The sequence below is a fragment of the Chionomys nivalis genome, chromosome 22 (genome assembly GCF_950005125.1).
Source record: "Chionomys nivalis chromosome 22, mChiNiv1.1, whole genome shotgun sequence".
NCBI lineage: Eukaryota > Metazoa > Chordata > Mammalia > Rodentia > Cricetidae > Chionomys > Chionomys nivalis.
This window is the reverse complement of record NC_080107.1, coordinates 41787277-41801990: the sequence shown is the minus strand read 5'-3', so window position 1 is coordinate 41801990 and position 14714 is coordinate 41787277. Positions and strand designations below refer to the sequence as shown.

General features: G+C 51.0%; 1 protein-coding gene across 1 annotated transcript in view; it reads right to left on the bottom strand.

Annotated features, from left to right (window-relative positions):
- Window positions 1-18: 18 nt before the first annotated feature.
- Adamts13 (ADAM metallopeptidase with thrombospondin type 1 motif 13) overlaps window positions 19-14714 on the bottom strand; it is a 33661-nt gene continuing 18965 nt past the window's right edge. Inside the window, exons 17-29 of the mRNA XM_057755304.1 lie at window positions 14517-14652; window positions 14307-14436; window positions 13512-13697; window positions 11841-12027; window positions 10895-11015; window positions 7954-8083; window positions 6549-6731; window positions 5167-5371; window positions 4135-4447; window positions 3342-3488; window positions 2868-3047; window positions 811-995; window positions 19-252 (exon numbers count right to left, since the gene is read on the bottom strand). Of these exons, the coding sequence (XP_057611287.1) occupies window positions 73-252; window positions 811-995; window positions 2868-3047; window positions 3342-3488; window positions 4135-4447; window positions 5167-5371; window positions 6549-6731; window positions 7954-8083; window positions 10895-11015; window positions 11841-12027; window positions 13512-13697; window positions 14307-14436; window positions 14517-14652 (2283 nt within the window). The 3' untranslated portion in view covers window positions 19-72. The remainder of the gene's footprint in view (window positions 253-810; window positions 996-2867; window positions 3048-3341; window positions 3489-4134; window positions 4448-5166; window positions 5372-6548; window positions 6732-7953; window positions 8084-10894; window positions 11016-11840; window positions 12028-13511; window positions 13698-14306; window positions 14437-14516; window positions 14653-14714) is intronic.

The window sequence follows — 14714 nt, the reverse complement described above, 5'->3', positions numbered from 1 at the left end:
CGCTCCGGGGCTGGTCACTTAAGTGGAGGGTTGCCTCCCTTTCTGGCGGTTGGAGAGAACTCTAGGACAGAGTCAGACTGTTGTCCTGTTCGGCGTCCTCTGTGGGATGGTCCAGTACTGACCCTGGAGGCTGGCATGAGCCTCCAGGAAACCAGGGCTAAACTCCAGTTCAGCCTCGCTGCCTTCGGACTCCCAGAAGAGTGCCTGCCGCCCCCAAAATGTTGTGGTCCTCAGGCTGTGGATATCTCTGATCTGGGGAGAAGCAAGTAGCCAGTAGAAACCATGAGTGACCATTATCTAAATTTATAGACTCCTGGCTACTCAGAACCATGTTTGATTCCCACAGGAGCCCCCATGAGGGACATGCCATTCTAATTGAAGTTCAGAGGCTTTGGGCTGCTTCCCTAGGATACACAGCCAGGTGCCAGAGCTGGAATCCTGCCCAGGCCTGATTATGGGGTGATCTGATATCTTGCAGAGCACACAAACCCGCAACCCTACCTATGCTCTTCTGGAAAAAAAAAAAAAATACCAGGCCTGAACATGATGCTTCCACCCTGGTCAACAGGCAGTCTACCCCAGGAAAGGTTTTCCCTCTTGGTTCTTGCAGGTGGAACAGCGAGCATTTGCTGGTGAGTTAGTGTGGAGGAAACCCTCTTTCCTGTTCTTTCAAATAATTTTGAATTTTGGAGTGAGAAATAAACTGAAAGGGTTCCCTAAACCCAGCATCCCCGTTCTCCTTCCTAGGGACAGCTCTCTAGAAGCATATTAAAAGTCACCCCATCTCTGTCCCCATCCTGGTGACCTCACCGAGACATAGTTGGCATTGATCCTCTCAGAGGCAGTGCCCATGTCACTGGCCAGGGCACGGATGGCAATGCGGGCCTGTGGGGCCACACTGATGAAGAGCCGGCAGCTCCTTGTATTCCTCCCATCTGGGCTCCGTTGGGGGCTCACAATTTCACCCCGAGGTCCAAAGAGCTGCCTGTCACATTCTACAGGCAAGAACAAGCGAATTGGCTGGCTGTGGACCACCAGAGGGTCCCTAGCGGACTCCCTCCCCCCACCGCTGCTGAGCCTTCGTTCAGACCGCTTCTAATAGACTAGCATCAGGCAGTGATCTGAAAGGGGGAGGTGGGGATGGCCCCACAGCTGAAGTGCTTTGTGCAAGCCTGACAGCTTGAGTCTGATTGGTAGGACCCACACAGTGCGAAAGAACCTCTGACACCGCCCCCTGCCTGACAACACACACAAAACAATTTTTTTTTTTTTTTAAGGAAAAAGCTGATGAGATAGCTCAATGGGTAAAAATCTTGGTTCTTGCCACACAAGCCCGACAAATGAGCTCAGTCCCAGGAACTCACATAAAGAAGAAAGGAGAAAATTGACTCCGTGGAATTGCCCTCTGTCCTCCACACCCACACCATGCCATGCACATGCACACACACACATCAGACACACACAATCATAATAATAATAATAAATCATAATAAATTGAAGGGACAGAAAGGCTCCAAGCTTTGGTTCCCTCCGCTGTGAGGAGAAGGGAACAGTGGCATGCTTTAGGCAGGGAATTTTAAAAGAGGATTCAATGGGGGCTGGAGAGATGGCTCAGAGCTTAAGAGCATTGACTGTTCTTCCAGAGGTCCTGAGTTCAATTGCCAGCAACCACATGATGACTCACAACCATCTATAACAAGATATGGTGCCCTCTTCTGGCCTGCGGGCATACATGCAAACAGAACATTATATATATATATATATATATATATATATGAGGATTCAATGAACTTATACCACAAAGTACTTAAAATACAAAACTGGCAGAAAAGTTGGGTTTCAGTTATGCTCTTCACTGCTATCATTGGTAGTCGGTGAACCGCACTTGCCTGCACCTAAGCTTCCTGTAAGATGGACTATCTGCATGTGAGAAGTAAGAAGCAACGAGAAGGAAGCCACTGTGCTTCCCAGGAGGACCCCAGCACCTGTGCGCTCGGCCACTAGCACAGCTCACTGCTGGTGGCAGCTGCGGGAAAGGGTGACACGTTCACACTAAGCCTTTGCAGAGGCCATGCCCTGTTGTACCACTTTCAGATGTGGCAGAAACATCTGGAATCGGCAAGGTAAAAGACATCGTCAGTCACCTTGGGCTTCTACATCAAACTTCTAAGGTGATCGAGAGGGCTCACAGAGGACACTGTTTGGGCTCTGGGTAAAACAGGAATCTATGAGATGCCCTCTGTATGAGCAGTATGTAGTGCGGGCATCTTTCTGGTGGGCGCTAGTGAACACATATAAGTCACAGGAAGCAGGCTGAGGGAAAGTGGCTCACCGACTTGAGAGGACCTTGAAAGAGTTGAGAACCAAGGTCAAGGGAATGGGGCAGTGGCCTGAGGGATGGAACAATGACGTGGACCATATCAATTCCACCCATCCAGCTTCACGGCCACAAAGGAACCCCATCCTGACCATTTGGAAGACATTGCCTACTCCCAGTTTCCAGCTTGGCCAGCTCTCTCCTGGCCTACCCATGACCCTATTGAAAATGTCCTGCACATTGGCTGGAGAGATAGCTCAGAAGTTAAGAGCACTGGCTGTTCTTCCAGGGGTCCTGAGATCAATTCCCAGCAACCACATGGTAGCTCATACCATCTAATGAGATCTGGTGCCCTTGTCTGGCATCCAAGCATGTGTGTGTGTGTGTGTGTGTGTGTGTGTGTATGTGTGTGTGTATGCAGGCAGAACATTGTATATATAATAAACAAATAAACCTTTTTTAAAAAGGAAAGAAAGAAAATGCCCTGCCCACAGCAACCCAGGCCTAGCTCCCCAGTGAGAAAGTGGGGAGGTCCAGGCACCTGGCGTACCTCTGTAGAAGGTCCCTGAGGCAGGTTGGCTCCAATACCGTAGCAGCACTCCCCGTCCTGGCTGCACATGATTCTTCTGCCTCACCACCAATGTGTTGGTTTTGGTGCTGAAAGTCATGCCAGACATCTTCCAGCATATCTTTCTCCATGTGAACCTACCCCAAAGCAGCAACAGCTCCCCTAGAAAGGGCAGGAGAGTGAGAAACCAGCACCCCACTCAAGTCAGCAACAGTGGCTCAGGGCTGAGTTCAAACAACCACTCTCTCTCTTACTGGCTAATGTGACTACGTAGGGGCCATGTCACCAAAGCTCTCATCCCCCCAGTTTCCTGTCTTATAAAGGGACATCCCCACATGCCAGTCATGAGACAGCCTTTAAAATGCCAAACAGGGACATCCTGCCAAAAGCGGGATACGCTGGAATTGTGCCACAGGCCCCCAAGCCCAGCAGTTGCCCGCCTGCCTCTGGATGTACCTGCACTACACTTGAGGGTGCTCTCGAGGATTTGGACAGTCACCACTTCACCCAGAGGCCGCCCAATGGCCACCACACAGTCTACCTGCCCTTGACCTCGCATGTCAATTGTTCCCGTGGGTTCCAGGTACTGCCTTCCACAGGCACCTACAGAGGGCGAGAGGGAAGTGAGGCCACCAGAGCAGAGCAGGGCTGAAAGCGAGGGCTGGCAAAGGGTGAGAAGGGGCCTGTGAGTCGGAGCATCAGTCACCACGCCGGGCACTAGGCCACTTCTGAGTGCTTCAGGGAAAAGGAGGCAGTGTGCTGTGTGGGCTTGGGGCTGCACGGATCTGAGCTCCTGACCCTGCAACCTTCAGTTTATTTGAAGGGGATAGAAGTAAAAGTGTGACTTCTGAACTGGAGAGATGGCTTGGTCAGTAAAGTGCTTTCTTGAAAGCATGAGGACCAGAGTCCAACCCCCAGAACATAGATTTTAAAGGGCAGGTATGGAGGTGCACTGGGGAGGCAGAGACAGGTAGATCCCTGGGGCTCAGCCAGCCAGCCTAACCTACTTGGGTAAGCTCCAAGCCAATGAGAGACCCTGAGGAATGACACCCAAGGTTGTCCTCTGCCCCCCCGCACACACACACCTACCTGCACCTATGTACACATAAACACAAGCATACACATTCAACCATGAAAAGCACAGGAGGCCCCGGGCCCAGTGGCACATAGTCTAGTGCCTGGGGGCATGCCCAGGCATGCCCAGGCCAAGATGCCAACCTCCCCAACAGGAAGCAGGAAGAAACCTAACCATACTCTTCCAGGTTTTCCTGGATCCCCAGAGACTGGGAGACTGGAAAGAGGGTGTGGCCTTGGGTTTGGGTCTGGGACCACTCCAGAGAAGCAACAGTAACAGCAGCCTGCGTCTGGCTGGAAAGAGTATCTTCCTTATGGGCCAGTGAGCTGGGGGTCTCCTGCCCTGCACAGGGTCCAGCCCAGCAGCCCCTCACTGTCACTGGCTTGGGTAGGTGCTGGCAGAAACTGGCTGGCACAGGCACTTGGGCCTGGGGTCCAAGGCAGGTATCATGCCGGCGCTGGATGCCATCCCCACAGGAGACGGAGCACTGTCAGGAAAGAGGTGAAAGATCATGGTGACCCTCTCAGAATGACCACAGGACAATGCGATGTGATATCACCCCTTCATACCCCGGTAAATGACAGGTGTCTCTGCTGTACAGATGAGGACATTAGAGCTAAGGAGATGCTTTTGTGGGGCCTCACGTGTGTACAAGACCTGAGATTCTGGTCTCGGGGTCCAGCCAACTCTGTCTCGGCCTCTTTGTCCCTCAGAGCCTTAAAGAGGGGTCCAGGGTGGCCTTCTCTACCTATAGCTCATTTGACCCTAAAGTACATGTTTGTCCTTTCTTTATCTGATGTCCAGATTCCTTCCGACCAAGGTTAGGTGAGGTGGGGAGCAGCCCCCGAGGACTACAGTTTATCCTGTCTGTGCTGTCTGTGCTGTCTACCACCATGGGTGAGCTCCTCCCAGGGGGACCAATCTTGACCTGCCCTCATCTCTCTGGTGATTTTCTGGTGCTTGTCACAAGATGACACTGGTCTCTGGTAGTGAGGCTCCCAGTATCTGTAGATGCCAGGCTTCTCTCAGCCCAGCTGGGGGTCTCCATGCCTTGCTGTGTCCCTGGCTCTGAGTATGCACCACAGCAGACACTCCCCTCCTTCCAAGGGTCATAATGAATCAGCACCACAGGCCCCCTCAAGCACAGACCCCTGTGGATGCCTTGCTTAGCTCCAGCTAGAACTCCTGGTATCCGACTGCCCTTACCTCTGTCCAGGTGCTGATGTGCCACCGGTAGGCACAGTCAGTAATGAGGCAGGGGACTCTGGCCTGGGGCCGCACCAGAGCCTTACAGAAAGCTTCATCCACCTCACTGTCATGGCCTTGGTCAAGCTGCATGCAAGCCACCATTCGTGTAGCAGTGCCAAGGCCGCAGCTGGCTGAGCACGGGCCAAGGGACAGGATTTTCCATCTGCAGGAAGAGCAGACTCCAATGACCCCAATGACAGCTGGGCCTTTGTGAAGGCTAGGTCACTTGTGGGGGACTCTTGAAGAACCCCCAGTTCCTTCTACAAAAGTCTGCACAATTCCCTAGCCACTGAAATGCCTAGCTGGCCATGGGTTTCCACTGACCTCATGAACTACAATGTTGCTCATGTCGTTGGTTGGCCCAGTACTGCTCTGGGACCCTGGAACCCTGGACAATGGTATGAGCCACACCAAAACCCCACCTCAGGAGCATGTGGCCTACACCTTGCCACCACTGGCATCTAACCCTGCATGGCCCTTTGTCCTGAGGGGCCTGTCCTATGCACTGCATATGGGCATGACTAGCTTCTGCCCGCTAGGAGCCAATAGCAAATGTCCCTGGTGGTGACCATTAAACTAAAGTTGTCCATGTGCTCTTTGAGGCAGAATCATGCCTGGCTGAGAAACTAGGGCCCTAGAAAGAAGAGGGTCCACAGACAGATCGGTGCTCGTTACAGTAGCCACACAACATCCCAGTGGTAACCAGAGCTCGTGTGTGCCCGCTGTTCCCATTTAAAAGACAAAAAAAGAAAGATTTAGCTGGGTGTGGTGGCACATGCCTACAATCCCAGTACTTGGGAAGTGAAGGCCTGAGGCTCAAGAATACAAGGTTATCTTCAGTTACATAGAGAATTTGAGGCTAGCCTGGCCTACATAAGACACTGTCTTATAAAAAACAACAAAACCAAACCATAGATCATTTGTAAATATAACATGCAAGAAAAATACAGACACACAGACTGTTTAGCAAAAACAAAGGACAAGATACATGTGCTTTGGGTGTCAAGTAATTTCTAAGCTATAAAATTTTAAATCATTACATATACCTGATGAAAAGAAAACCTGACAGGCTGTGGTGGTAGCTCTTTCATTTCTGCAGGGAACGGCATCTCTGCCCTCCCATACACAGAGCCCGCAGGCCCCCCCACAGCTGTGCCTGTAAAACTGACAACCCACCAGCCATTGTCCTTGAACCTCAGCTCCCACATCCAGCTTGGCCTACTAAGCAGCCCTGTTTTCTGCAGTGTCTCTGAGCTATTACTATGTCTTGCAATCTCCAGGAGTCCTGCCTGGAGTCTGTGCACTGGGCATACCCCTCCCACACTATACCCCACCTTCACCTGGGAGGACAGGGCTCCGGGCTGCAGGTCTCGTGGGGCTCGGGACGAGTCAACCCCTGGCACTGGGTATCAGGCAGGATCTCTTCATCGTTATCCTCTCCATGAGCCTGGGCACAGTACAGGATTCTCCGTGCAAGCCCTCCCCCACAGCTCACACTACAGGCTGCCAGCTTATAACGCCACCTGGGAAGAATTGAAGTTAGCGGAGCCCAAAGGGCCACATACCTTCCCCTCATTTCTCCAGTGGGAAGAAATTGGTTGGAAAGGCATGGAGAGCTTTTGCTCCACCAGGAGGCTCAGGACAGTGGACAGAGTATTCAACCCACTTCACAGAAGGGAAAGCCTAGGGCAAAGGCAGGAGGGAAAAAGTTGAGGTACAATAAGGAACCTGCAATGGTCTGTAATGGAAATCCTAGCACTGGCCTCACCCTGGAACCTGCCATCAGCCATGCCAACTTTCCTAGCCACCACGGTTGGCTCTGTTGCCCCAAACAATGCTCATCACACTGTCTTGTTCATTGTCTATCACCCCCAGTGTCAGTTCCGGGAGGGCCGGGACATCTTTCTCCTTTGTCATTGCTGTGCCCTCCGGCTGCAGATAGCACCTGGGCATAATAGGTGTTCAGTAAAGAGCGTGCAATGAATCAATGTTCCATCAACATATGTGCTTGAATGGGCCAGGTCACACAAGCCTTGGGAAGCTCAGGCAGAAGGGTCATAAGTTAAAGGCCTACCTGGGCTACATAACGAAGTTAGTGCGTAGCTTAGTGAGACCCTGTCTTGACATAAAGGTAAAAGGGGAGTTGGGAATATAGCTCAGTGATAGAGTGCTTGTTTAGATGGACAAAACTCCAGTATTTAAAAAAAGTGGCCATGAGTGGTGGCATATACCTTTGAGGCAAAGGTAAGTAGATCTCTGTGAGTTCTAGGCCAGCCTGGTCTACATAGCAAATTCTAGGCCAGCCAGGCCACATAGTGAGATCCTGTCTCATAAAAATAGATAGATTTTTTTAAATAGATTTAAAAAAAAAATGTGCCCGCATCATTACCATCCCAGGCCCCACAAAGGTTTATCATCTGGGGGTGGTGGCAGAGCTGAATGCAGATCCAGGACTGCCTATCTCCCAGGCAAAGTTCTCAGGGATAGGTTAGGTTAGGACAGGGCTCAGGATTGCAGTTCTTGAAGGGGGATGGCCTAGGTACTGGCCAGCACTTTGAGGTAGAGATACAGGGCAGCCATGGTCCAGCTGCATACAATGAACAGCCACTGGCACCCATCCCCCTCCACAGTTCACTGGGCACGGTGCCAAGACTTGCACCTCCCACCTGAAGGAGAATGCCAAGGCTTCATAGGAGACCAACCCCGGGGTCAGACTTCTTTCCCTACACTCCATCCCCAGCTCACCTAGCAGGACATGGGCCAGCCTGGCAGACCTCCCACTGACTCGAAGGCTTGCTGGCCAAGTCACATAGCTCTTCCTGGACAGGCATCTTGAGGACAGAATCCATGCACAGGAAATGCAACTCCATCAGACCTGCCCGAGGGGGGGGGGGGGGGAGTAGGGATGCTGTTGACCCAGTAGGCCAGCTTGGCGAGGACCACAGCATTTGTTCCCTGGTCAGCTCCAAAGCCAAGGTCCATCTGAGACTTACCAGCTGTGTGCACTTGGACAACTGATTAAACCCCTCTGATCCTCTGGTTATAGAGGGTAGATATAACGGTATCTACCTAGCAGAATCATTTATAGAGATTGCATAATGAAGGGAGTGAGATGCCTGCTGTCCGGAGCTGCAGCTGTTGTTGCAAAGCACGTCAGACATTGCTGTCACATTGTCTCTTGGCCTCTACCCATGCTCATGTAAGCAATCCTACTTAAATCTGATGACCACAAACAAACAAAAAGATATAAAAGTAGGAGGGGGACTTGCTGTGGAAAAAATAACATATATACACATGTGTATGTGTGAAAAAGTGAAAGAATAAGAATAAATAAATCCAGGCAGTGGTGGCGCACGCCTTTAATCTCAGCACTTGCAAGGCAGAGGCAGGTAGAGCTCTGTGAGTTTGAGGTTAGCCTGGTCTTCAGAGCTAGTTCCAGGACAGCCAAGGTTACACAGGGAAATCCTGTCTGGAAAATAAAGTGAAAAAAAGAAAGAGAGAGAGAGAGAGAGAGAGAGAGAGAGAGAGAGAACAAAACAAACAAAAAAACCAAAAGGAAGAAGAAATTTAAAAAAAAAAAAGAGTATCTCTTGAGGGCCAGGGCAGAGTGCTTGCCTGTCATGCACAAAGTTCTGGATTCAATCCCTAGCACGGCACAAAAACTGTATATGTAGACAGGAGAGGAGAGGGGTCTCATTACGCACTTTCAGAGGACCCACGTTCAATTCTAGGAACCCAAGTCAGGCAACTCATAGCAGCCTGTAACTCCAGCCCCAGGGGTTCTGGTGTCCCCTTCCGGCCTCTGCTGCACCTGCACTCAAGTGCACAAACCCTTGCATACACACACACAATTAGACATCTAATAAATCAGTACTATACATGTTGGCACAAGTCTACAATCCCAACACTCAAGAGACGGAGGCAGGAAGGAATTCCAGGTCATTCTTGACTACATAGTTAGACAACAGCCTGAACTACCTGAGATCCTGCTGTGTCCATCAGAAAAGTATTGCTAGGGTTGGTTTTCTCCATCCATCCCTTAGGAATCTCTTTCTGGTCAGTTCTAAACAGATGTGTTTGGGTAAGCAAGTGCTTAGGGTTGTTTCACGACATTGTGTGTCTCCTCACACCCTTCTCGGCCCCATAGAATGGCTATTGAAAATTTAGAAAACAGCAAATATTAATAAAGATGTGGAGAAACTGGAACCCTGTGCCCTGCTGATAGGGATGTAAAATTCCATTCCAAAAACAAAAACAAAAAAAAAAATCCACTCCGAAAAGCAGTGCAGAGGGGCCTGCAAAACTTAAGCATGGCTTGGAGCATGACTTTGCAATCCTTCTTCCTGTGCTCACCAGAAGAACCAAGAACCAGGCTGTGGGACATTGGCGCATGTCCAGAGCAGTTGTGCCTACAAAAGCGGAGGCTGCTAGCAGGTGTCCGTCCACGCACAGGTGACAGAAACAGCACAGTCCAGCTCTACAGTGGAACATTCTTTGGGACCAAGAAGGAATTCTGACACCATTACAGCATGTCCAAACCTAGGTAACAAAAGCCAGTCACAGAATGACGCACTCCACATAGCTGAAGTCTGTGAGAGTCAAATCCACAGAGAATGAAACTAAAATGTGGGAGATGGGGGCTGGAAGGTGGTGGATGTTGGTGTTTAATGAAGACAGGGTTTAGTTTGGAAGGGTAGAATGTTCTGGAGATGGATGGTGATGGTGGCTTCATAACACGGTGGATATGATGAACGCCACTGAGTGAAACATTTAAAACATTACTGGTTGGGGATGGTAAGATGGTTCAGTGGTTAAGAGCGCTTACCGCTCTTGCAGTGGACATGGGCTTGGTTCCTGGCACCCCTACCCAGCAGCTCAGAGTCATCTGTAACTCCAGTTCGAGGAGATCTGATGCTTCTTTTGACCTTCATGGCTGCACATACATAATGCACAGACATATACACAGGAGTGTATACATAAATATTTTTACATGGCTAAGGGGTATGTGGTTGTTTTCCACAATAGGAAAGACAGAACACTTTTTTTCTTGTGGGATACTTGATCACATGATGAACCCTGAGATTGTGCTAATTAAATAAAATCAGCCTCGGGTCAAGAGGGAAAGTCAGCGACTAGTTGACAGGAAGTAGCCATAGAGAGTAAGATGGAGTCAGAAAAGCAGATAGAGAAATGCACAGGAAGTAGTAGGGAGGGACTTTGAGTTTGGCAGCCTTTCTGGTTTGGGACAGTGGAAGAGAAGCTCTTTTCTCTGGGACATTGGCTAAGAAGGAAGGTCAGCTGGTTGCTCCTCGGCCTCTCTGAGTGAGCAGGTTTCCACCCTAGCAGCTGACTCCTGAGTCTTTATTGGTAAAATTGTAAGGCTGAGGTTTAGTTTTAGAACAGCACCTTTTTTTTTTTTTTTTTTAATGTACCTTTAAACAGCTTTCAACTTTGGTGGTCGGTTTGCACACAGCTCTGTAGGACTTAAGGGACACACTCTTGGGTGACAGTCTTTCTAGGATTTATCTTTCTCTTTCAAGTCAGGCATGAAACACATTTAGTGGACTTACTGAGTGCCATAGTCACATAGTTTGTCTTTCTTGGTAGCCCCTCCTTTAGCACTGATCTAGGCAGAAGGTGAGTAGATAAGAAGTAAGAGAGGTTTCGTGAATGTTCCCAGTCTCACCTCGCCCACAAGAGGTGGAACACAGCCCCATCACAGGAGTCCACACATGCACTGCCTGAGCTCCTGGCTTGTCACTGCCCGCAGCGGTTGGAGCCTCCTCTCCCAGAGACACAGTGTCCAGCTAAAGAATGCAATGAGCAGGTGAGTTTGGCATTCTCACCTCTGCCTCTGAGCTCCCAGCTCCCCAGCTCCTCTCCATTTTGGGAGGCAAGAGGGAATATTCCAAACACACCAGGGATCCCCCACTTCTGTTCTCTGGAGAGGTTTATGTCCTGCCCCTGGTAAAGCCCTCACCGTGTGCCTCACTTTGACCTGTGCAGGCTCCTTATCGTTCCAAGTGTTCTCTGTGGGATGGGGCTGGAAACTAAGGATCAGGAGTGGATTTGTAAGCATGCTTGGCCCTGCAATTCCTAGCCCATAGGAATCAGGGCCTTCCAGCCTGAGAGCAACATCATCAGCCTGAAGGCTGATGGGCAAAAGATGGAAGAATTACTCTCATAGCAATTGGATGAACTCTGCTTGCTGTGCTTGATGTCACAGGCCTGTGATCCCTACAACTCAAGAGGTCTGGGCAGGAGGATTGGAAGCTCAATGGCTATGTGGGCTAAAGAGAGTTCAAGGCCAACCTGAGCAATTTAGTGAGACACTGTCTCAAAATTTAAAATAGATGAAGAAAAGGACCAGGGGTGTAGCTCAGTGGTAGAGTGTTTGCCTGGCACACTGAAGGCCCTGGATTTGGTTCAAATGATCCCCTCTCAGATACTTCTAGCGGGCTCTATTTTCTCTCAGCCTGGCTTGCCCCTTTCAGAGGCACTCTAATTGTGTCTGTCTTGAGAAGGACAGAGTCCTCGCTCTGGCCTGCAGGAAGATGACAACCTATATTTTTCATTCTCCCAACTAAGAAAGGACCCAGGAATCCTGGCCACCTCCTTCCCCATCCACTCACCTGGCCCCAACCTGGAGAACATGTAGTCCTGAAACAGGGCTCCACCGTAGGTGCAGTCTCTTCTGTGAGACAGGGACCTGCAGCGGCTGTGTCCTGCAAGTCACCCACTCTGGGCACACATGTCACATTTCTTGAGGTCAGATCTTCACAGGTGGGCAGGCAAGGGTCAGGGCCTGATACCTCTGTTCTGAAGATGACATGTGGCTGTCATCAGGCTATGCTCCTGCCGCCTAGCAGGAGGTACAGTTTAACTCCTGGGGCTGGATGGGGGTATCTAGGATTCCATACATAGACCCCATTAAAAAGCAAAGCTCAGCGGCTTTCTCTGAAGCACTGGTTTGTCACACCTCAGGTTTTCCTCAACAAGAACTCTGTGTGTTGGGACAATGAGATGGCTCAGCGGGCAAAGGCATCTGCCTCTACCCCGACAGTCGAATCCCAGGGTCCCATAAGGTGGAAGGGTAAAACTGACTGCTGTAAGTCGTCCTCTGAGCTCCACTCTTACACCATGGCTCACTCACAGGTGTGTGTGTGTGTGTACGCGCACGCGCACATGTGTGCATGCATGCACACATGTGTGTGTAAGTGCGTGTATGCGTGTGCACACACAGTTGTAATTTAAAGATTAAAAAAAGAACTTAATGCATGCCAACCACATACTTCATCTGTGGCTCGGGGGTGGGAAGGCAGAGCCCCACTCAGCTGCCTGGCAGAAGCAAGGGTAGCCCCTCCCAACCCACCACCACCACCACCACACTTCATGCCCAGTTGTAGAGGACGAGAAACAAACAAGTGCCATGTGCATTCACAGTACCAGTTGTGGCGTGACAAATGGTTCACTTTATGTCACCCATGAGCTGCCTAGAGCACCATGATGTCAAGAACACTGAGGCTGGATCACACCTCCGCAGGTGTGGTGGCTTGAATAGGAATGCCCCCCCTCCAGAGATTCATGTTTTTGAATGCTTGGCCCAAAGGAAGTGGCACTATTAGGAGGAAATGTGTCACTGTGGGGGTGGGCTTTGAGGTCTCCTATTTTCAAGCTACACCCAATGTCACAGTTCACTTCCTGTTGCCTGTGGATGAAGATGTAGAACTCTCAGCTACTCTCCTGCACCATGTCTGCCTGCGTGCTGCCATGATGACAATGAACTAAACCTCTGAAACTGTAAGTCAAGCTCAGTTAAATGTTTTCCTTTATAAGAGCTGTCATGGTCATGGTGTCTCTTCATAGCAAAAAAACCTAAGAGAGCAGGTGAGAGTAGGACTGCAGTGTTGGCCATGTGTGAGAGAAGGGGAAGGAGCCAGGGCCATCGGCGGGCCACCAATGATATAGGGCTCTCCCACTGGGCAGATAGATAGGGGACTCACGCTAGCCATCCAGCCAGTGATGACTGACGATATGAGCGTTCCATTCCCAGTGTCGTGCCATTATCACAGCCCTCATCTCCACATCACCCAGGTGTTAGGAATTCAAAAATGGAGATAAGCAGCCCAGCACTCTTAAACAGTGAGCACACCAGTGTTTACATAGACCAGGCCCCACCATCTGTCACCAGGATGGAGCTGATGAGAGCCCTCAGGCAGAGAGGACCCTCTACAAGGGCTGGTCTTGGTGCAGGGACAAACCCTGCCAAGGAGCCCTGCTGCACCACCCCTCAATATGCTCACCTGGTAGGACACGGCTGGGAGTTGCAACTTTCCACCTCTGGGGCTGGCTTCTCGGCCACCGCTTTGCACTGGGCTGGTGGCAGTGACCTTAAGAAACCATCTTGGGCCTCCACACAGTGCACTAGCCGCTCCCGAATACCCCCGCCACAGGACACGCTACACGGGCTGAAGTCTCCAGTTGTCCAACTAAGGAGGAAAGGGACAGAATATCAGGCCTGTGGCCAGGTCCCCCAATTGGCTCAGGGGCACTGGATGGAAGGCAAGCAGGTCTGTCTTGCTGATCCCGATGAGACGCTTCCTCTGGTTGGGTCCAGGCCCTGTGTTTCCAAGCTGCTGTTCCAAGACCAACCTTGGAGACTGCCCCTAACATACTTCTGAACCTGAGGCAAGGTATTTATAGTGGCGGCTGGGGCCTTCCTCGCCCCACACCGTGTAAGATGGCCTTGTCCTACCACTAGTCTGCTACTAGGTGGCAGAAGCCAGAGGAAGCCATGTGCTGACCCGCCCACCGTTCTCCCTGGTAGGGTGGTCACCACCATCTTGCAATGAGGACCTGAGCTCAGAGAGGCCTCAGGACATCCAGACAAGGTGGCAGCAGATGTGACTACACACCGAACTGTGTCTGTGACTGTGTGTACTCAAGTTTTGGTGTCCTCACTCACAGAATGGAGACACTGACAGAGCCTGGTCCACAGAGCTGCAGCTAAAGTTGTAAAACAACCCAGAGAAGGTTCCCAGTCTGCCCAGGCCACAGGAGTCACCACAGGCCAGGGGTCTGACCAGCTTAGTACTTACTATGGAGGGCAGGGGGCAGGGACACAGGGCTCTTGCCATGCAGGTGGCTGTGGGCTCCCTTGGCACAGGGAGCTATTCACCCCCTTGTTTTGAGCTTGATCTTGGCAGCTGTAGGTCACCCAGCGCAGCCCTGGAAGGGCAGAGCAAAGACTCAACCACCTCCACATGAGGCCCAGTAGAGCTGTAGGCAAGCCTTGCCCCGGGCCTCACCTGCCCCACAGCTCACTGAGCACGCTCCACGCACAGCAGTCCACACCCAAGTGGCCCGCTGCTTCGGTTGAAAGTAGGTAAAGGTGATGTCTGGGTGTGTGAGATCCCCATAGTCCCCTCTGTATCGTCTGTACACCTATACCAGGACAGGTAAGAGCTCAGGCCCTGAACAGACACACCCTGGGGTGCCTGCCACAT